This window comes from Lissotriton vulgaris, chromosome 9 (assembly GCF_964263255.1).
Source record: "Lissotriton vulgaris chromosome 9, aLisVul1.2, whole genome shotgun sequence".
NCBI classification, from domain to species: domain Eukaryota; kingdom Metazoa; phylum Chordata; class Amphibia; order Caudata; family Salamandridae; genus Lissotriton; species Lissotriton vulgaris.
This window is the reverse complement of record NC_141697.1, coordinates 1,165,138,630-1,165,162,678: the sequence shown is the minus strand read 5'-3', so window position 1 is coordinate 1,165,162,678 and position 24,049 is coordinate 1,165,138,630. Positions and strand designations below refer to the sequence as shown.

Below are 24,049 nucleotides of genomic sequence, written 5' to 3'. Positions count from 1 at the left end.
GATCTCGTGGAGAGCCAGATTTAATGCTTTTGCACACTTTAGCCAGAGTTTCAATGGGAGGAACAATGAATGCACATAGACATTCTTGAGTACATACAAGGTCTTCACTCTCTATGAATTCGGTGCCAGGTATTATGTTATTGGAGAAGCTGGCATAGATGTTGGTAATTTTTCCTGAAAAATATTTAGCAATCTTATTACAGGTTTCTACAGAATCATTCTGAGAGGTGGAGTTGGAGTCAATTATTGAAATTTCTTTATAAATCTGATAGAGCTCCTTAGAGGAGTTTTCCGCCTCCAAGATACGGTTGTTATAATGAGCTGCCTTTGATAAGCGTACTTTTTTATTGTACTCTTTTTGCGCTGCTTTATACTGGGCTTTGATTTCAGGACAGAAATTGTGACGCCATCCTCTTTCGAGCTTTTTACATGCTGTTTTAAGAATCTGAAGCTCCTTACTAAACCAGGGAGCGTTTTTTTTGGTTCTCATGGTGTTGGTTACAGTACGAATCGGGGCTGTAATATCTAGAGCCTTTGTGATGCAGTGACAGAGGTGTTTGTATGTTGTCTCACAATCAGTCCCTCTAGGAGGCCCTGCATCCTGAACAATTTTACTAAATGAATCTGCCGAGAAGTTCTTCCATTTCCTTCGTTTATAGCGTTGAGAGTTTTGTTTTTGGTGCTCGGTCCTCTCTAATTGGAGTAGTATGGGGACAATAAAACGATCAGACCATGGTATAGGTTGGGGAGGTAGGGTCTGAACTCCCTCCCAATTCCCAAAGACTGGGTCCAATAAGTGACCTAGTTGGTGAGACGGCTCGTTATTTTTTAAGTCTAGTTGTAAGGAGAAAAGCTCAGAGGTAATGTCTGTAGCTTCCTTATCAAGAGGGTCATCAAAATGGACATTTAAGTCTCCTAGCACTAGTACACGATTTTTCCTTAGTGCTAGATGGGTTAACGCTTCCATGAGAGTAGGAGTAAAATCATATAATCTGCCAGGAGGGCGGTAAACAAGAATACCTGAGATGGAGTGGTTTGGGCTGGTATTAATGGTGAAGGAACCTGCTTCACTATGGTCCACCGAGATAGGGGACAGGGTACATACTAGAGGGGTTTTAGTAGCAATAGCAATGCAACCACCTCTGCCGTCCTTCCTATCCAATCTGGAGAGAGAGTATCCAGGAGGAAGGGCCTGAATGACATCGGGGTCTGAATATTCATCCAGCCATGTTTCCGTAAGAAACAGTATGTTAATGTCATCGTCTTCGAGTAAATGAAAGATTTCTAAACGGTGTTGATGCATAGTATAATCAATCTTAAAAGTGTGCGCTTGTGCACAGCTCTTCCTTTTCTGCAGCCAGCAAATCCAACAAAGAGCTGGTCATCCACTCAATAGTCTTTTGTCCTATCAAGATATAACTCACCACCCTCTTAGGGTCCAGGCGGTGAAGTCTCTCCTCCTCCTTGGAAGGATGAGGGGGGAGGATAGAAGGTAGGAAGGGTAAAGGACTGCCCCAGATGGAAGGGAGTTACCACCTTAGGCAGAAAAGCAGCCCTGGTCCTAAGAACCCTTCGTTCAGCATTAATGGTCAAGAATGGGGGCTTTGAACTAAGCTTAAAGCTCACTTACCCCTCCTTGCCGAGGTAATTGCAACCAGGAAGACAGTCTTAAAAGATAAAAGTCTCATGGACCACTTGTGCAAAGGTTCGAAAGGATAACCCATCAAAAAAGTAAGCACAAGATTGAAGTCCCATTGAGGCACAATAAAAGGAGTTGGGGGAAGTTTATTTGTAAGGCCCTAAAGAAACTTTAAAACCACAGGAGATTTAAATAAAGATGGCTGACCCGTTAGGCAGAGAAATGCCGACAAGGCCGAACGATATCCCTCGATTGTTGCTACAGCAAACCCTTGCCGAGCCAAGGAAAGAGCAAACTGAAGTATGCCAGACAATCGAGCCTTCAAAGGGTCAATGGACTTCTCCCCACACCAAGTAACAAATTTAGACCACCTGTAAGAATAGATAGATTTGGTGGAATCACGCCTGGCCGATAGAATGACATCCACCACGTCATGTGGGAGAGAAAAGGAATTCAGGTTGCCCCGTTCAATCCCCAGGCATGAAGGTGTAAGGTTTGGAGGTGTGGGTGTAGAACCTGCCCCTCCATCTGAGAGAGATCTGCCCTGAGAGGGAGATAGAGCGGCAGGCACGAGGAGAGGTGGAGAAGATCTGTGTACCACACCCTTCTTGGCCAATCCGGGGCTATCAATATGACTTGGGCCCGCTCTTGGTGAATCTTCCTCAGAACCAGAGGAATCAAGGGTATGGGTGGAAACGCGTAAAGGAATTGTGAGCCCCAACTCAACTGAAATGCGTCCCCCAAGGCTCCCTGCATCGGAAACTGGAGACTGCAGAATGACGGGCAGTGAGCATTCTCGTGAGTGGCGAACAGATCCACCTGAGGAGTTCCCTATGTCCGAAAGACGTGACTAACTACCTCTGGATGAAGCCTCCACTCGTGGTCGGCCGAGAACTGCCGACAGACTGTCTGCATGCAAGTTCAGAACTCCGGCCAGATGATTTGCCATCAGACAAATCTGATGGTCCTGAACCGAAGACCAGAGACGCAGAGCCTCTCTGCAGAGACACTGCGACCCCACTCCTCCCTGCTTGTTGACATACCACATCGCGGTGGTGTTGCCAGTCAGGACTTGAACCGACCGACCGTGAAGGGAAGGGGGGAGGCCTTTTTTGTCTAGACTTATTGCCCGTAACTCCAGAAGGTTGATGTGAAGCAACCTTTCCTCTGGAGACCAAAGACCCTTGATCTCCAGATGAGCACCCCACCCTAGAGTGGATGCATCCATTATCACTGTGGCAACCGATGGAGGCAGATGGAAAGGCTTTCCTTGAGACAGATTGCCCTCCACGCTCCACCAAGACAGATCCACCGCAGCTTCTCTGGAGATCCTCACAGACACCCAGAGATCTCAGTTGTGTTGATACCACTGCCTGCGGAGGCACAACTGGAGTGCCCTCATATGCCAGCGTGCATGGTTGACCAGCAGAATGCAGGAAGCCATCAGACCGAGCAGACGTAGGACCTTCAGGACTGGAACGACTGCTCCATTGTAAAATAAAGGAATCATTTCCTGTAGGTCGAGAATCCTTTGTGGTGGAGGGAATGTCCGACACACAGTGGTATCCAGTGCCGCACCTATGAACAGGTTGCGCTGGGAGGGCACCAGGTGAGATTTGGGCACATTTATTGAGAAACCTAACCTGTACAACAACTGAGTTGTAACCTGCAGATGATGGAGCACTTTCTCTGGAGATTCCACTTTGATCAGCCAATCATCCAGATAAGGGAATACTGGTATCCCTGACCTTCTGAGATGTGCTGCCACCACAGCCAACACCTTGGTGAAAACTCCAGGTGATGTAGTAAGCCCAAACGGAAGGACCGCAAAATGGTAATGTTTCGATCCCACCGTAAAACGGAGATACTTCCTGTGTGACTTCAGGATGGGAATATGGAAATAAGCATCCTGCAAGTCGATCGACACCATCCAGTCTTCTTCCATCAGCGCCTGAAGAACCTGTGCAAGGGTGAGCATCTTGAACTTCTCCCGTTTCAGGTAAAGGTTCAAGACCCTGAGATCCAGGATTGGACGAAGTCTGCCATCCTTCTTGGGAATCAGCAAATACCGGGGGTAGCATCCCTGACCACTTTCCTGCTCCGGAAACGCCTCTATCGCACCCTTTAGCAGTGCCAGGACTTTCTCCTGCAGAAGCAAAAGGTGGTCCTCCGAGCAAAAACCTTGGCAAGGAGGATTATTTGGGGGAAATTCCCGAAAGGGAAGTTCATACCCATTCTCTACGAGATTGAGAACCCAAAGGTCCAATGTAACCGATTCCCAATCCCGCAGAAAATAGGTAAGCCGGCCCCCCACAGGACCCGCATGAACCGGAATGGCGGATCTAGGGCTGCTTTGCTGTTTTAGGAGGGGGGTGGGTAGAAGAAGAGGAAGAGGAAGAGGAGGAGGAGGAGGAGGAGGAGGAAGAGGAGGAAGAGGAGGAGGAGGAGGAGGAGGAGAAGGAGGAGGAGGAGGAGGAGAAGGAGGAGGAGGCCTGACGTCCACGAGGCCGAGCTCTTTGTCTGCCCCTGTATGATTTATACAATGGGTTTTGCTGCTGCTGCTAGGTCTGCTTATAGGGACGAAAAGAAGATCTTCCGAAGCCCCTGTACCTTCTGCTCACAGAACCTCTAATTCGCAATCCCAAAGACCTGGCTGTTGCCCTGCTGTCTTTGAACCTTTCCAATGCAGCATCAGCTTTCTTTCCGAAAAGGCCTGAGCCGTCAAAGGGAAAATCCATTAAAGCAGCCTGAACATCCGTTGAGAACTCAGAAGTCTTCAGTCAGGCAGCCCTTCTGGTGGCAATTGAAGACCCCATGACCCTAGCCACTGAATCCGCTGTGTCCATACCGCTCTGTATGACCTGCCGAGCAGCAGCCTGCGTGTCAGCAACCACCTCATTAAAATTCTTTGTATCCTCTTCAGGAAGATTAGGAGACAATTGCTTAACAGAATCCATCAACGCATGGATATAACGACCCAGTAAGCAGTGGCATTTGTAGATTTAAGGGCCATGCTGCCTGATAAAAATACTTTTTTTGCAGATTGGTCCTGCTTTTTGGAATCCTTATCACCAGATACCTGGGGAAAAGCACCTGCAGATTTTTTAGAGCAGGCAGCTTGCACAACCAAACTCTCCGCAAGGATGAGTGGACAAAAAAAGTCAAGGTCACCAGGAACCACTCTATAACGCCTTGCAACGGCCTTGGAAACCGCAGGAGCAGTAAGAGGTCTACTCCACACCTCCAGGATAGGATCAGTCAGAGCATCAGTAAATGGAAGTATAGACTCAACAACAGATGAAGGAGAATTGAGGACTTCAGTCAGAATGTTCGATTTATACTCAGCAGGGGGCAAAGTCAAATTGAGTAAATCCGCTGCCTTTTTAATAACATGATAGGGTGCCACATCTTTAGACGGAACATCCGACACCGAGGCTAACTCCCAATCAGGGGACAGTTCAGGACCACTTGCCTCTGAAATCATCAAAATATTCCCCCGGTTCCTGAAGCTCACCCTCTTCAAACTCAGCTTCCCTATGACTCCGCTCCTCCAAAAGGCGCTGGGCTTCACGCCTCGACCTCTCCTTCTGAAGCGACGTCGTCGGATCCGGAATCGACTCCGAAGGGGCCGGAGCCGGCATCGAACGCAGAGCCGTAGTCTAACGCGGAGTCTAACGCGGAGCCGGCGTCGAACGCGGACCCAGAGCCGGAGTCCAACACAGAGCCGGCGTCGAACTTCGAGTTGGAAGATCTCGAGGTCGTTCCGGAGCCGGTGAAGCCGTAAATGGCGTTGATGATCTCAGTGGCGCCAAGAGATGCCAAGGCTGAGTCGGCGCCGGCATGAAAGGCACCGGAGCATAAGCTTGGGGAACGCCCAAATTGTATGCCAACGGACCCATGGGACCAGCCAGTGCTCCAGAGGGGTACATGGCTCTCGCATGAACACTATACATGGTGTTTAAAAAATGCGAAGGATCCTGTCCTGGACCCGGAAAAGGAGGATACGAACCCACCGCTGCTCCTGGGGTGGCTGCACCGGAATCGACTCATCTTGTTCCTCGAGTTGGTGAAACGTAGTCGACGAGCCCTTAGGAACAGTAACCTCTTCCTCTTCATGTTCATGTTCCGAAGACTGAGATGGAGCCGGAGAAGGATTCGACACTGGAGCCGGTGAATGCTCCGGCGACTCCAACGGTAAGGCCTCATCTTGCGGATTCCGCTCTGGAGAGGGAGATACCATGTCCTTACTAATTTCGTCAACCAGACGACTTCGCCCTCGAATACGATTTTTGTCCCGAATAGTGCCTTGATCCATGCTTCCTCTTATTATGTTTTTTCTTCGATGACCTGGAAGCATGTCCCGAAGTAGACTTCGAAGCCGACCTCGACTTAGAGTGCCTCGATCTCGAACTCTTCTTGACCTCTTTACCTTTTAATTTGGCAACCAGGAGTATCGCTTCACGTTCACGAAGAGCCTTCGGATTAATTTACAAACAGGATCGACAACCTTGGACGTCGTGATCTGAACTCAGGCACCATAAACACTCGTAATGCGGCTCTGTGATGGACATCATTTTTCCGCATTCACCACAAACCAGTCTTCTTAGACGACATCACGAAAGAAGACCGACACTGGAAAGATACAGAAAACCTACAATAGTAACAAAGTTACTATCAACGCAACAGAAGATCCCTCGAAACCGTTAGCGTTGACGGCGCGGAAAAAAGTGAACTGATGTCGGTAGGTCCCTTGATCGACCCCTGGATATCGAACGGCGCTAAGACGACTGTTGGGCCTCCAGTAGCTTACGGGACTGACCCCGAAAGGCCTTCGGAGCCATGGCTAGACAGTCGGAACATGACCAGGAGTCATGGTCGCGCTCCTAACAGTAGAGACAGACGCCATGGGGATCGGCCACCGACATCGTACGGTGACAAGCCCTACAAGATTTAAACCCAGGCATCCCTACGTGGCACCAGGAGTCAGGACTCAAAATAGTGGAGACAAAAAGTCTCAAAAAAGTTAGTCAAAGTGTCTAGGGTGCGTGCTCTAACCGTATCGGCGCTTGCTGGCGTGGAAGAAAGAAAGAACTGACGTCAGCGCGCATTGGTGGCGCCTAAGCAGTCTCTGTGACGTCATCTCGGCGCATACGATGCCAGCGACGGACGCGGAGTCACATGACGCCATATTCTGACGCGCAGGGGTACTGCTGACAAAAACTTTCGGGATCCAATCTGACGCCTGGGGATAGTCTAAGGTAAACAATCTATCACTAATGTGTCTCTTTCAGATGACTGATCATTTAGAAAATAAAAGTAGTTGGAGAGCAGGAATCAGATTTTACAAGGACAAGCTGCATTGGGATGAATTTGGGCTGCAGCCTTGGTCAAGGCTGAGAAGACTTCGGCTCAGAGTGGGACAGCTTTTGGAATGGAGTACTCCAGCAGCAGCAGCTTGCCTAGCGTGGATGTCAAAGGTACCTGGAGTGGATATCAGTGCCGGAGTGGGAGTTGTACCGAAACCACTGCAGAACCGAGACAGGTTGTTGGGTGGCAGGGGTCAGCAATTACACTGCCAGAAACAGATCCACTGGAAGTAACCCAACTGGAGACCCACACAGATCCTTAGGGCCCAAATGCACATAAGAAAAAGCCTGAAGACTGCCAAAAATATGCAAAATGGCTTATCTAAAGGCCTCAACGTGATGTGAAATTGCTGATGGCCCGGGAAAGTGAGCACATTTAAATCAGCTGGGGAATTGGCTCTTTAGTATGGGACTGAATTGTGAGACAGAGAGCCACCCTGGCCTCTCAAGCAGATAGTGAAAACTGGAACAAATCCTGCCTAGTCTTCTTGTGCTTCAATTTAACGGTAGACTTGGACCATGAAGATGACCTGCCACTGGAATGGCCCTGAGAATGGGTCCACTCCCTCGACTTCGGGCTGGACTTGTGCAATTTCTTACATACACAGCTTTGCTTCATGCTCCTGATCGCCTTCGGATTCATGAGGCACAATCAGAGCATACCTTGGAGTAGTATCCCATACTCGCACACCAGAGGGATATCTTGTGTGGTCTGTCACAGACGTTTGCCTGCAACAATCTCAACAAGGTCTAAACCCTGTAGTTTTCAGATGGGACATGTTCCCTGGCACACTAGTTTTCAGATAAAATATTAGAGAAAAACTCATGAACCAATGAGTAAAAAGGTGGGAGAGCGGTCTTGATCAGCATATAAAGGCACGGAAAGAAACACAGACATTGGCGTGCAGGGATAGCACTTGTATGCAGCTCTGTTAGTCAATGGGTGTACAAAATTAGTGCGCTGCCGCCAACTGGCATACTGGAGCAATATTTAAAATTTTCCAAAACCATTCTGATGATTGGGGATTTTGTAAACATTAGGAATCAGCAGATAGAAGTAGCCACCAGAATCAAGTAATGAATGGATTATGAATTCCTGTGCAAAAAAGACATTCTATTCAAGAGTAAATCTGAACAAAAATAATGTGTACAAAAAATTATGCAGTAATCTAACCGGGTCAGAATTTGCAGAAAGTTAAGGACAAACGTCACGTTTAACAAGCATTGGAAAGCCAAAATATCTTAGCATATTGTCCAAACACATGTATAGCAGGAATACAAGAGTGTGTAGGCAGTTGTGTACGCTTTTGGCAATGGAGCAGACAGGAGAGGCAGGGATAAGTAAAATTGTCCCTTGTGCACTAGAGGCAGAAGAATACACCCATTATCCTAAGCGGAAAAACTCCTCTCATGGGCTTTGCCATGATGTGATTGACCTAACACCAAGACAATAACTGAAAGAGGATGGCCAAATAGCCTGTGGCTGAAAAAGGGAGACCACTGGTATGTATATTGGAAACAATAAAAAATAAAATTGCACCTCTGGCCCTGAGAATGGGTCCAACTCCCTCTACTTCGGGCTGGACTTGTGCAATTTCTTACATACACAGCTTTGCTTCATGCTCCTGATCGCCTTCGGATTCATGAGGCACACTCATTGCACACCTTGGAGTAGTATCCCATACTCGCACACCAGAGGGATACCTTGAGGGGTCTGTCACAGATATTTGCCAGCAACAATCTCAACAAGGTCTAAACCCTGTAGTTTTCAGATGGGACATGTCACACAGAAGAGACTCCTAATGCTGCAAGTCCCCTAGGATATTATTTCAACAATTGATCCACCATATAATACTGTTCCCCACATCTGGGAAGCTTTCTCTCTGATGAAAATTGAAAAAAGGACCTGTGGGTGACGCAAACCTGATGGTGACCGCCCTGAGGAACATTCTGTCACCGGTGTTGAAAAGTTCTTGTCTTATATGTTGCATTAGCACTTTATTTAAACATAGTGTTATTTATAAAGAACAATTTGTTGCTACTACTGTTGCACTAGCATCCATGAGATATCTTCTGTGCACCCGAAGATCATCCTGGCGTTTTCTTTTGTTTAAGTGATTTTAATGTATGATCTGAAAGAACACCTTGCTGCCACCCCTGCAGAATTGCAATTGCTACTACATAGTTAAACCAGCTCCTTCACAGAGTACTTTCGCTGCTATCAATGATGATTAACTTACTGCAAAATGTGTTGCATTAGCTCCTGCGAGATATTCTTTGCACACCTTAAAACGATTTTATTGTATTACATGTTTGTTCACTATGATTGCTAGTACGCTGCTATTGCAATTAAGCTCATAGTGTGATGCCACTGTGAGTCGGACCAAAAGGGACAATTGTGCACTGGAATATCTGCACTAGCACTTTTTTGCTACTAATCTTTTATTAGCTTATTAGAGCTGTACTACCTGTACGTCTTAAACTGCTGATTATATTGTCTTAATATGCATGAATTTGTCCTTTGTTTTAATAAATATTTGTTAAACAATCAAATGTCGCTCAGATCGTTGTAAAACGAGTTCAGTGTTTTTAATTGTACGGGTTTTAAATAACTAAACAAATAAAGATATATATATATATATATATATATATATATATATATATATATATATATATATATATTTTTTCAAAGCAAACGTCCCTTGCTGGAGGAGGAGCGGCCGGCCAGCTGGTGCAGGTGACGAGTCAAGGACAAGACTCGTAAATTATTTCCGAGCAATTCAAAAAGAACACCGCACTCTTCTCGGATGTTTCAAAGCTGTTTAATCCATCTCAGTAAAACTTCCTCACCTACGCGTTTCGAACAATGAAATGTTCTTGATCACGGTAGTAACAAGTCCGTCTTTACTTTTTGGTATTTATACCCTACTGCCCACTTAACAGTTAAGATGCATTGTGGGAGGGGTAGTTTGTGCTTGGTTCTAATTTAACCTTTGTCAATTTCCCTTTACAAATTAACAAGCCACATTTTGCATGACAATTTATAAGCTTATATTGGGCTTAAATTGAATGTTTAAAGGGCTGAGTGCCCTATGGGACAGAAGAATTGAGTTAGGTTCTTCTATTTTGCGTAATGTAAGACCGCTTACATGTACTCGCATTTATATGTATGACTGCATACATATACTGAAAATCTAAATAAAACCGGCCGATAAAGGCGGAAATATTGTGATACTAAACAAAACAGACTACATAGAAGAGGCCCATCGACAACTGGACGATGTGAACAACTACAAAAAACTGAAAGATAACCCGATAGCGAAAATGACAGTGACTATACATCAACAAATAAAACGTTGGCAGGAAAAGGGCTTACTTACTCAAGAAGAAACTAACTTCCTTACATTCCACAACCCAACAATTTACTTTCTACCTAAAGTTCCCAAAACCCTGCAAAAACCACCGGCCCGGCCAATAATATCAAGCTGTGGATCGCTATATGAAAACATTGCCTCATATGTGGACTACTTTTTAGCTCCCATCGTACCAACACTCAACTCCTTTATCAAAGACACTGGAGATTTCTTACGCATCATCATGGATACTGAATGGCAACCCACATATCTATTAGCCACAATAGATGTTTTATCACTTTATACATCTATCGAACACCAATTGGGCCTAGAAGCAATCGCATACTTTCTCAGACAGAGACCAATAGGAGAACTCAATCATTCAGCCATGCTTTTGGACATGATACAGATATGTTTAACAAATAATGTGTTTCTCTTCAACAATGGAATATAGTCCCAGAATCGTGGAACTGCCATGGGAGTTTCCTTCTCTCCAAGCTATGCTAATCTCACCATGGGATGGTGGGAGAAACACATAGCTTGGATAGAAGAAAACGACCCATACACCGCCAAAATAGTCCTTTGGCTGAGATTTATTGACGATCTCTTCCTATTGTGGAAAGGCACAAGGGAAGAGCTGCTCCAATACATAATGATTCTGAACACCAACAATGTGGGACTACAATTCACTTTCAATATCCAAGAAAAAGAAATCTACTTTCTTGACACTAAGGTATATATAAAAGAAAACAAAATACATACCACCCTTTTTCGAAAAAAGACCTCCACTAACAGCATCCTCCATGGAACTAGTTTCCATCCTGCATCTCTGAAACAAAATGTACCCTACGGGGAATTTTTACGTATGAAACGGAACTGTTCTGAACCTATTGAAATGGAACAAAAATTTGCTGAAACTGCACAACGGTTCTCACAAAGAGGATACAGCATGAAAACCATCAAATTGGGAGAAACACGAGCGCGTAAAAAGACAAGAACCGAAACACTGATTGAAAAAAAGAAAGATTTAACAGCAAACAATATGGAGGATAAACCGCGTCTCAGCCTAACATACTCCAAGGAAAGTGTGCAAATTAGAAAAATGGTCACTAAATACTGGAGTGTGTTAAAAAAGGATCCGGATACTGGAACCATGATTGGAGATGCACCATTAATCTCTTTCAGAAAGGCACCATCACTTGGAGATACCTTAGTCAACAACCATTTCATAGACAAAAAGGAGGAATCTTTGTTGGAAAAAAGACAAAAGGGATTTACCAAATGTATATCTTGCAAAGCCTGCAAGATTGGGAAAAACCTAAAATCCTTGAATGACCCAAAAGGCCAACCATTTGAAATCAGGAATAAAATTACATGCGAGTCTCACTATGTTGTTTACCTCCTCGAATGTGACTGCGGCAACTGGTATATTGGATCGACGATATGTGCTCTCAAAAAACGAATGCTGGAGCACATCAGAGCAATTCAAAACAAAGACCAAACATATGCGATGGCCAAACATCTCATGACTCACAAAAACAAAACCTGGCAAAATGTCAGGTACTCAGGAATAGCTATGGTGCCAGAAAACGAAAGAGGAGGAAATCGCCTACAAAAACTCAGACGGTTGGAATCAAAATTAATCATAAGATTTGAGACCAAGATCCCAACCGGCCTGAATGGGGACGAAGAACTTTATGTACATTTATAAAAGACTTATATAACCAATGAAAAGACAATCAAGTGACGAATGTGATCTATGTATTCTGTAATTTATCTCAAAACATCAATGTACAATATCCAGAATAGGCAAATATGGGATAATAGATAATACAACATTGAATATCAAATGAACTATTTGAGAAATGGACGCTTTATGCCTGAACCTTGCGGTTTAGCAGCTCGGAGTACATTTTGAACTGAATTTGAAATTGATAAGTGGTCAAATTTGAGTTGAAAAATGATAGATTTTTGTTTGTTTTTTGCACTGCCCGTTTTTTTTTTAATAATGTCAATCTTCCATACCAACATACAAGCCACATAATTCACAAAAGTGAATAGCACTCAGCTATCACTCCAGTATATGTATGCAGTCATACATATAAATGCGAGTACATGTATGCGGTCTTACATTACGCTAAATAGAAGAACCTAACCCAATTCTTCTGTCCCATAGGGCACTCAGCCCTTTAAACATTCAATTTAAGCCCAATATAAGCTTATAAATTGTCATGCAAAATGTGGCTTGTTAATTTGTAAAGGGAAATTGACAAAGGTTAAATTAGAACCAAGCACAAACTACCCCTCCCACAATGCATCTTAACTGTTAAGTGGGCAGTAGGGTATAAATACCAAAAAGTAAAGACGGACTTGTTACTACCGTGATCAAGAACATTTCATTGTTCGAAACGCGTAGGTGAGGAAGTTTTACTAAGATGGATTAAACAGCTTTGAAACATCCGAGAAGAGTGCGGTGTTCTTTTTGAATTGCTCGGATATATATATATATATATATATATATATATATATATATATATATATATATATATATATATATATATATGTACATACATTAATGCTGCAGGGCTCTCCAAGGGGAGCTCACACCAGGCAGATGCCAACTGTAGAGAAGGAGCAAAACCAACTAGGAATCCGAATAATTCTCTTATGCGGGGGCAAGCAATGGAATGTACGAAAATCGGCACAGAATACTAAAAAAGTAATAGTGATGGACTAAAAAACGTATTGCATTATACAGTAATGCAAGTGACAGCACACAGAAGTCAGCCAGAAAAAGCATGCAGCATTTAAAAAAATCTCTGGAAAAAAAAAATTTGAAGTAAATATGGCCTTCAGTGATTATGTTGTAGATTAGGCTCTAATACAATTTACCGCATGCATCCAAGAATCCATCAACATTTCAGCATTATTATACTTTGTAGCGATTTGCCATGGCTTCTACATTTTTTAGGTTTTGGACCAAACTGTGCTTTGAATTGGAGTGGACTTTTGGGCCTCCACTGGAATACCCTGGTCAAATCAGGAAAACTGGATTGGATCAGGGAGGTTGGTAAACTGAAAGAAATCACTGGGAGGTGTGGCACAGGAAATCAAAGGTAAAGAGTTGCGTGAGACTCATTTCAATGACACCATTGACATATCATATTCACTGCTTCATATTTATTTAAATATTTTAGGGATTTACAAATTCTCTGAGCATTTAACACTATCGCCAAAGGCTTGCAAATTGAGGTCAGTGTACAAAACCAGGTGATTTATATAGATATATATATATGTATATAAAAAAAAACAAGACGAATGAACAAAAAATAAACAAGGTTCTCTCTTCTGTACAGCTGCCCCGATCAGGAGAAAGCGTCTTTAGACATCAGGCTGCTGATGAAAGTTGTGGGTCGCAAAGCAAAAGACAAATCAGTGCTCAGCTATATGCACAGCAGGACAAACGGACTCCGGGGTGGGTGGGGGCATGCAGCCACGTCCATGCCAGAGAAACTGTGCAATGTTTGCCAGAGTGCAGTAACGCCTGTAGGTTGCCGGAAGTCATTGAATGCGGGATGGACAAGTGAGCGGCAAATCAAAAGTTCAACCAATAAGAACAGGTTTCATTTACAACAGTTAATGGGTTGATCAGAAGTGCTGAAGACACCATAACACGACTGAATGACTGAGAAAGGTGGGAAGGCCTCAACTGTGCAGCATCTCATGGACTCCTGGGTATATCCATAAATAAGAAGCATGCCAACATGGCTATACCACAATGACAAGCGGGAGGAGTGCAAAGGGCGCAGTCTGTGGGCGATCATTTTCTTTATTGGGAACTCTGCAGATATTCAACATGGGGGTCACAGGACCACCAAAGGACATGGAAGAAAGCGCAGTTGGCATGGTCAAAGCATCTGGTGCCACTCTCCAGAGTGAAAAGAATATGTACACTGCTAAGAGGGTTTGGAAGAATTCAAAGACAGGAAGTGGCCCGCATGCGCCTCTTCCCGTTCCAGACTGGCCCTGGGCAGAAATAAAAGGAACCGGGAAGCGTGTAGCAGCATTAACATAAGACTAACTACGGTGTATCTGCCAGTAACAAAGTGGTGCGATCCCTCGACCCCTAAACCCTAGGACCGTCAGGAGATCCCCAGCTGGAAACGTGGTTGCATACTTCATATTGCACAACTGTATAAAAAAAATCCCATAAATATAAGCTATTCTAGTTATTTATCTTAAATACAAAATACAGGTCACAATTCTTTTCAGGTAATTCATACTGTTCAAGTGCAATTCAGGTGCTTTCTTCGTCACAAAAAAAGGCAGTTTGAAAGAAAAAAACAAAGTTCAGCAGGAAGCAAATTCCCGCGCCCTGCCGTCGTCCCGCCGGTAGCTGCTCTGGCGTCTTCTATGGCCTCAAGGGACAGAGTAAAAATTGTTAATTCCTAGAAAAACGAAGGTGGTATCAAAAATCCCAAGCGCGGTGCGGAGGCCGAGAGGGCGGTGTCACTCGCGATGCCTTCGATGGGGGTCGGGTACCTCGCCTTAGGCCGGCTGCTGCAGGCTGGCGTTCATGTGAGGCGGCTGTCCCAGAAGGCCGATTCTCTGTTTCTGCTTCCGCTGCTCTGTCATCTGGAAAGTTAGAAAAAAAAAGAAAAATAAGTTGACTCATCAAACCCAAAGACGTTTCCTCTACGTCAAAGGTAACAAACTTCACCTCTGTGGGCCCATTTTACACAGAAATCCCCTCTCTCAATCCTGCGCGAGACCACAAGCCCAAGACAGCAAACACAACAGCAAACAGCGCTCCTGGCCACAAAGGAGGTGAATTCACGCGCAGGGGAGGTCGCGGGCTTGCGGCCTCCGAGCTAGAAAGGGGTGAGCAGGCCTCAAGCGCACGCGCCTCATGCTTAGGGTGACCAGAGTTTTAAAGCCAAAAAACGGGACATTTCCTAAAAATAGGACTACAATTTTACTGGAATCCAGCGCACAGAACGACAGTGCTCCTTAGCAGAGAATTACAGAAGAGGCAGCAGGAACATACATAAATTGCCATTTTTTAAGCCCGTAGCATGCTTGTTAATTAAATGGCTTTCTTATAAAAACTTCTAACTATCCCTGCTTTGCAAAACACAAAAAGATACCTCGAAAGATTTTCAGTCGCCCCGCTCTAAAAACCGGGACATGAGCTTAATTTCCTGAAATCTGCCAGGACAAGTGGCGAAAACCCAGGACAGTCCCGGCAAATCCGGGACGTCTGGTCACTTTACTCATGGCTGCAACTCCAGCATGATGCAAAACGTCTGTCCCTCTGCAGTCTAAGGGGTATTGGTCATAGCTATCATCATACGCACCAACATCTGTAAACATGCAAGAGGAAGTTTGTAAAAAAAAAAAAAATCGGGGTGGGGGGGGGGTGATTTTACACTGACTTGGAGGCCATTTTATGCGGGATAAATATAAATGAAAGCCACTTTTGGCTTCAAAAATGAGTTTTCTTACTCAATCGAGTCTATTACCATGCATGATACAGTATATATCGTGGCCCAAGAACATGGCATTTATGGCAGTAGTCCTTAAAAAGCTGTGCCATGAATCTGTTTTCCGAGAGTGATAGTTCTATTGCTAGTTGCACTTTTTATTCTTAGAAAGCTCAATTAGGAGAGTAACAGCTGAAGACAGACTACCCACTACCTTCAGCACACCCACCCATACTCAACACTGCGAATAACAATTTTACTTGCACAGACACCGTTTTGAAACTAGGCACTCTGAGCCCACGCAACCAAAACAAAAAAATAAACACCAACACTATCAAACAATGGTTCCTCCAGTTCCACCCAGATCTAAAAGCACTAAGGGGCCATAACAATTCTTGAAAGTGTGTACAACATAACATTAAATATTACATAAAAAAGAATTCTGCATAATAAATCAATTACGACAGACCAAGTGGGGTTCCTTCACATACATTTGTGTGACATTCCACACAAGCCTTGAAGCCCATACGTTTTGGAGATGTGTCATGAGCACACTGGAAACATTTAAACAAAAATTGGCTCAACAAAAGTTGAGAAAAAGTTGGTCAAAAAGTGATGAAGGTGCGGGGGGGCGTGGCTAGCAGCCAACGATGGCGGCCGCAGCTTAGGGAGGCTCCCGGGTAAAGGCGGCTTTCCGCAGCAATCCGTACAATTATCCTGATCTACTCCGGCTGCAAAGGGTGGACCGGACCCGGAGTCCGTGCAGCGAGCGACTCCAGAACTTTTTGGGTCGGCAATAGACCGCACTAGCACATTCCAGCTGGCCGGAGACGGAGGAGGAGCTGGGCCTGCACTCGACCGCGAAGCCGCGGAGCCGCAGTTTGGTCGGACCCGACCGGAAGCGACCTGAGGCCGGGGCCGGGGGACAGGAAGTGTCGGCTCCCCAACTGCATCACTCCAAAGACCCGCGAACGCTCCCCAACACGACCCAAGCTCAAGAACACGCTTTGCAGTCACCTGTTAACCCTCTCCGGGCGTGCAAAACTCTGCCGAGGGCGCGGAGGACATCGCACACGTTGGGCACAACGCCGCCATTGCCCGGCGGAGACGAACGGGAAGGCCGCTGAGCCGCCTCAACAGCAACTGCAATATGTCGCACAGGGGCCCCAAGAACACAACAACCCAGGCCAAGTTGGACAAATTCGCGTATGAGAGACGCTCACCCCCCCAGGACCAGCGAAAAACCGGTGGGAAAATGGCGGAAGCCGAGGTGGCGAGGAAGGCCACGCTAGACGATGTCCTGGCGGCGCTGGCGCAAGTATAAGAGACAGTGGGGGCCACGGCGACTGAAGTCACCTTAATCAGGGCGGATCTTCAAAAAATGAACGAGCGGGTCAAACAGGTTGAAGTGGTCACCAAATCGCTGATCGAGGATGTGTCCCAACTGCAGATAGCTATGGAACGCCTGCAAACTGACAATAAACTACTCAGGGACAAGCTGGACGACCAGGAAGGTCGCTCACGACGCAACAATGTCCGTATTCTCGGGGTACCGGAATCGGAAGACACTGGGGCCCTGGATTTATATGTGGAAGAATTGATAAAAACTCGACTCCAGCCAAAAGGCCTGTCCAATTTCTTCTCGGTCGAAAGGGCCCACCGTGTCCCGGGGGGGAAACCCAAGACGGGAGGCGCGCCACGACCAATACTGGCGAGATTGTTCAATTTCCGGGATCGGGACGCCATCTTGCAGGCCGCGAGAGTGGCGCCGGCCATTCAGATTCAGAACTCAAAAATTGCCTTCTTCCCGGACTATACAGCGGAGGTTTCTAGGAAGAGGCGAACGTTCCTGGAAGTGAAGAAAACCTTAAGAGAGAAAGAGCTACCATACTCAATGGTATTTCCGGCCAAACTACGAGTGGTGGCGGACAAGAAAGTGTGGTTTTTCGACTCTCCTGGCGCGGCCCGAGACTGGCTGGAGGGCTGGCACACAGTTGGACGACAGCGCAGGACGAATAGACCGGATCAGGATCGCAGAGGAGACAGCAGAAATGGCTCGCAGGCGTCTGGTCGTGTGGAGGGTGCAGAGCGTTCGCCTTCCCATGGATTTGAAGGGGGAGGCGGAGATGAATGACTCCGGCTACGGACTCTGAACTGACCGAGATTGCCGATCATCAACCTAACTTGGTGCTCCATAGCTGCACGCTGACTCTGGCATGGCAACCCCGAGAGCCTACAGGGGAGCCGCCAACCCGGGGAGACGCTCTCCCCCCTACATTCAAGTACTCTGGTTTTGGGATGGGTAAAGCACTCTGCTCAGTTGGGGTGGCGGGCAGTTGAAGGTCCGTTAAGCAGGGGGACAGGGAGGGGGGTTTGTTTCGAACTGTTTATGTTAGGAATGTGCACAAAGGGTCGAGGACAATGTTTCAGTGCCTATGGGATTCAGGACACATTGCTGGGAACGGACAGTGACACTATGCCCCCATGATGCTTCTGGACGCCTTGCTGCGAGACGACGCAGCCGATAGCCCGGTTTCATCTGATACCCCCCGATGGCTAACAATTCCGTACCGACAGGGGGGATGAATCCCCCTGACACACAATGCCCACCTATGACCTTGTTGTCCTGGAATGTGAGAGGCCTGGGGGACAAGGTTAAGCGGGGATTGGTATTGACTGCTATTAAGCGTCTGCGGCCTACTGTGGCCCTGTTGCAAGAGACACACCTAGTGGGGGGGGGGGGGGGCGCTACGAAGGCCTTGGATAGGCGAGGTTACAAAATGTGGGCCCACTCTGCTTTCACGTCCGGCTCCAGGGGGTCCGGCGTTCTGGTACAGAAGAACTCACGTTTCCTGCCCCTCTCAATTAAAACTGACGACCAGGGCTGCTTCGCGGCCGTGCAGGGACAATGGGAGGGAAAACTCTTCAACTTGGTGTCAGTATATATTCCACCGGCATTGCATTCGGTCCACCTCCCGAGACTGGGGGACTTCCTTTTAACTCTCCCCGAGGGTGAGACTATTCTAGGGGGGATTTCAACGCGGTCATGGACCCACAGCTAGATAAACACCCCTCCCCCAACCAGACAGGGGGGGAAACGTATTTTCGACGGTTTGCCACGGCCATGGGCCTGACAGACATCTGGAGGCACTTACACCCGGGCATGCAACAATACACGTTCCACTCCACGGTACATGGCAGCCTGTCTCGCATCGATTATTTCCTGTCACTGGGGGAAGCCCTTTGCCATGTAGATACCCTAGTGATACACCCTCGAGGTATTTCGGACCACTCACCGCTCACACTGACACTTTCCCTACAGACGAGAGCACGTAAGCGCATTTACCCCATGCACGCATCGTATTTTAAAGTTCCACAGGTTCGTAAAGCACTCAAACACGCCACGAAACAATACTTTCTTTAAAATACACATTCAGTGCGTTCCCCGACAACGCTTTGGGAGGCCTATAAAACGGTTCTGCGGGGCCAAGCCATTAACACTATAACCGGACATAAAAGACAACAGTCACAGGAACTGGCCGACCTAGAGGTTACTTTGAGGGAACGGACCGTGGCACATGAGTCTCACCCTTCTCCCTCTACCCTGCATGCACTCACTCTCCAACAACAGTTGTATAATGATCACCTACGCTTGGTAGTCAAGGGTCTCATAACCGACACTCAGAACAGGATTTATGAAGTGGGGGACAAAGCAGGGAAAATGCTGGCGTGGCTCGATAAGCGTGAGGGCAGCTCCAGGGGAGTCCAGCGCCTAAAAGATGAACAGGGAGTGACACACACCGATCCGAGGCATATAACTGAACTGCTTGCGACCCATTTTGAACAAGTGTACACCCCGGCTCGTACGATTACACCTGAGAGAGCCAGGGCGCTCTTGGCACCGATCGAAGTTCAGACCCTCTCGCCGGAGGCGTCGAGCGAGCTGGAGGCGGACATTACGGCCGATGAAATTCAGCTGGCCATTAAGGCTCTAAACCCGGGCAAGGCATTAGGACCGAACGGGATACCTATAGAATGGTATCAATTGATGCCGGACACCCTCAGCATGCACTTGTTGGGGATGTTCAAGGACAGTTTGGAGAGGGGTTCCCTTCCACCGGACCAGCGTGTGGCTACTATCGTAACAATCCCCAAGCCGGGCAAACCACCAGAAGACTGTTCCTCCTATCGACCCATTTCCTTATTGAACGCGGAAGTGAAAATCCTGGCCAAGCTTCTGGCACAAAGGATCCTGCCCCATCTGTCCTCGATTATACACCCGGACCAGTCCGGATTTATGCCGCATAGGAACACAGCGCTGAATTTGCGGCGACTGCATGGTATCTTGGCCAGGGCGGACGCCATCAACACGCCGGCAGTAATCCTAGCACTTGATGCCAAAATGGCATTTGACCTGGTGGAGTGGGAGTAACTTTTCGAAACGCTGACGCGTATGGGGTTCGGGCCTCGCTTTCTAGCATGGGTCAAACTGCTGTACACAGCCCCAGTGGCTCACGTAGTAGCGAACGGCCAGATTTCCCGCACTTTCCCGCTGGGACGGGGCACGCAACAGGGATGCCCTCTGTCACCTCTGTTGTTCGCCATCTCACTGGAGCCCCTTGCGACTCTCATACGAGCCTCTCCCCTCCTCAAGGGTATACCAGGGGCCGGGGGTTGGGAAGACCGTCTGTCCCTATACGCAGACGACATGCTGCTGTATCTAACAGAACCCGAGGAGGGTATACCGGCCTTGTTGCGCATCTGCGACACGTACGGCAGGATCTCCGGCTACACGCTAAACTGGTCCAAGTCAGAGATATATGTCTTACGAGGTCCGGCCCCAGATCTCGGCAATGATTGCCCGCTACGGCTGGCGGGATCTTCTTTTAAATATCTAGGTATCCACGTCACTAGGGACCCGACTGAATTCATGGATAAGAACCTGAAGCCGCCCTTGGACAGGCTCAAGCGGGATGTGGAGTTCTGGTCCGGCCTACAACTAACACTCCTCGGTAGGGCGGCACTTTACAAGATGATGGCGTTACAGCGCTTCTTGTACGTTCTTGATAATTCGCCCTACCCTGTGCCGCCCAAGTTTTTCCAGAAAGTTGCGGCTCTGGTCTCCAACCTATTATGGGGCAACCTCCCGGCGAGAGTGGCACAATCCAAGCTACACAGAGACTGGTATAGCGGGGGCATTGCACTACCAAATTTAAAACTGTACTATTGGGCTGCACACCTGAAACCCATTAATCAATGGATCCACGCACCGCATACAGAGCCAGCATTTCACTCAGACCGGGTTCAGTTGGGCGCTGATAGTCTATTGGGTCCACTGTATGATCACCGCAAGTTGCGAACTCTGGTCGGCCCCACCAAGTTAACCGTGCAGATATGGCACGCAGCTACGGCAGCTCTGGGCTGGAAAGGGAGAATCACTAGGATGACTCCGCTGTGGGTCTCTCGCACACTGGGCAACCTGAGGAACACCAAGGGGTTTGCACAATGGGACACAATAGGCATCTCCGTGGTGGGTGACCTATGGGAGAGGAATGAGGTTATCCCGTTTGCCCGACTGAAAGAACTCTATGAGCTCAACGACAGGGAACTCTACAGGTACATTCAGGTCCGTCACGCACTATTGGCAGCCATCCCAGCAGACACGCCACTGCCAGAATCCTCGCCCTTGGAGGATCGACTACTCACTGATTACATGTTAGAACGGGCAACATCCCTCACTTATCGCAAGTTACTCAATAACTCCCCTGAGCCCACATCACACCTGAAAGAGAAATGGGAAGGAGAGATTAATGACATGGATGAGCATGAGTGGAATGAGGCACTTGGGTCCCCTAAAGAAGTAGGCATCTCGGCACGCATGCGGCTGGTGCAATTTAAGATCTTGCACAGGGTCTATTACACAAGGACAATGCTACATCGCATACACAGGGTGCCCCATCCTTACTGTCTGCGTGGGTGCGGGGAGGAGGGCACGTTCTTCCATACCATTTGGGACTGCCCCAAGATCCAGGAATATTGGAAACAGGTGCTCCGCACACTCTCACAAGCATTAGATCACTCCATACTGCCTGACCCGCGAATGTACTTGCTTAATATATGGGGGCCTACCGACTTGACCCGATACGAGCAACTTTGGGTCACGGCGGGGCTCATGGTAGCGAAACGGGACATAGCACAGCGCTGGGGGGCAGCAGAACTGCCAACCAAGTCCCAATGGTGCTTGAACATGGATCGAGTGATGTTAACCGAACGAGCAGTATACACCAACCGAGCCTGCCCCGGGAAATGGAATAAGATATGGCTGAAATGGAATGAGTACAGGGGGGACATCTGCGAACCCCTACCAGAGGATGACCAGGATGAATCTGATGATGAGGGAGATGAGGGCCTAACCTAGACGGGATGTAGGAATGGGGGGAGGCCTGGACTGCTATAGGGGGCTTCTTCTTAGAGCTTACCCTGATGAGTCAAGGGGGTGGGGTCGTGTGTAGTGAGTGGAGGCATGCGAGCACTCCCAAGAGACACTGGAGACTTGAGATGCACTGATTCGTGTCAGACCATAATGTCATTCCTAACTGTTGTTATTTTGAGTTTGTTATTTTTCAAAAAACGAGAAAACTCCATCAAAACCTCATTTCCTGCATCGAATAATTGCTCAACTGGCACTTTTGGTTTTTTCAGTACGCTACTTCACGCATTTACAATAACTGTGGCTTCGTTATCCTTTGTGCTGAACATCATTGTATATAACGCTCCTTTGATAGCGGCCGGCCCACAGGGTTGTAGGCATTCCGCTGTGTACTATGCAAAGTGCAATAAAGGTTTTGGAAAAAAAAAAAAGTGATGAAGGTAGCTCTCTGAATCCACGTCTGTTGGTATGGAAACAAAAGAATGGAAGTCAGCATGCTGGGGAGGTGCCTATATAGGTTCCGCACACGTCATACCCAGCACGGTCGACAATGGATCTGTTGGTGCCAGTTACTGACAAGCAGAACTACTGTTCAAGATTTTTCAGATTCAGTCTGACGCCTTGGGGATATGCGAAGGTAAGGAATTTGCGGTTGGAAGTCTCTTTCAGAAACAGGTGATTTACGCCATCAACCTTTACTTTCAGAATGCCTGCAAAATTAGTAGCAACTGTTAAAATGCCCTGCATTAGAGCCCACTACGCAAACTTCAGGCTTGTCAGTACTGGGTCCATAAGCACACTCCCTCATGCAAGTTGAGGACAGCTGTAAAGTTGGGTCTGAAGATGTGGTCATTCTTCAGGATCAAGAGGTGACAGAAGTAACCTGTGCCACTCTCCTCCTTGAGCACCACTTCCATGGCCCCTTTTTATAGCAAGGCAAGAACTTCCGCCTTCAAGATAAAGATATAGGCTGGCATGCATCTTCTAGTGGAAGATGTCGAACAGAATGGGTGGCTAGAAAAGAGTTCATAGCGCTTATGGATCAAATGAAGGACACAGATATAGGTCTTGATGAACTCCCAACTCTTTAAAAACTCAAGACCTTCACCTGACTGGAAGCTGATGTTGGAGGGAGGGCAAAGCAATCCAACAGATGCCGCAGATCCAACGAAAGAAGTGCGTGACTGGAGCTGCTGCTTCTGGTGTCCCTTAGAGCCACGTCACCCGTGAAAGGAGTGGAAGAACTGCTGTGGTCTATGTAAGACGTTTGCTATTGATGGGAAAGCCAGCCCCTTGAAAAGCTGTGAAATAAACACTGTTGGTGGAACTGCTTAGCCAGGGAGGGAAGCATTCCAAGAGTCTCTATAAAACTGCATATGCACTAGGGCACTTGGGTATCACACAGAAAATACTGTGGTGTGCATCCAGGAATGCCTGTGTAAGGTAAGTGTTGTAGCCTAGGAGTCTAGGCCACATTGGAGGATTTAGGAAACAGACTACATGTGCACTGCGAGATTAAGGACAGCCAGCTTTGCCAGTTCCACAGTGCATCAATGATTAGAGCGGCAGACCCTGATGCAGAGGTCTAGCCCGGGACCAGAGTTCAATTCCCCGCCTCGGTGGGTCTTGGGCTCAAAATTCCACGGACCTGATAATTCTCGCCTCGGTTCCTATTCCAATCATGGAGTCCCACTCTGCAACTCTGGGCAATAGCTTGCTTAATCTCCACAACGGCCCCCACAACGCTAAGGATGCCTGGCCTTCTCCTTGGGGGTGCC

At 47.3% G+C, this 24,049-nt stretch overlaps 1 protein-coding gene across 1 annotated transcript in view; it reads right to left on the bottom strand.

The window, feature by feature from the left end:
- Positions 1-13,521: 13,521 nt before the first annotated feature.
- Positions 13,522-24,049, bottom strand: part of ITPR1 (inositol 1,4,5-trisphosphate receptor type 1) — a 1,666,678-nt gene continuing 1,656,150 nt past the window's right edge. Inside the window, exon 60 of the mRNA XM_086939209.1 lies at positions 13,522-14,993. Within this exon, the coding sequence (XP_086795335.1) occupies positions 14,907-14,993 (87 nt within the window). The 3' untranslated portion in view covers positions 13,522-14,906. The remainder of the gene's footprint in view (positions 14,994-24,049) is intronic.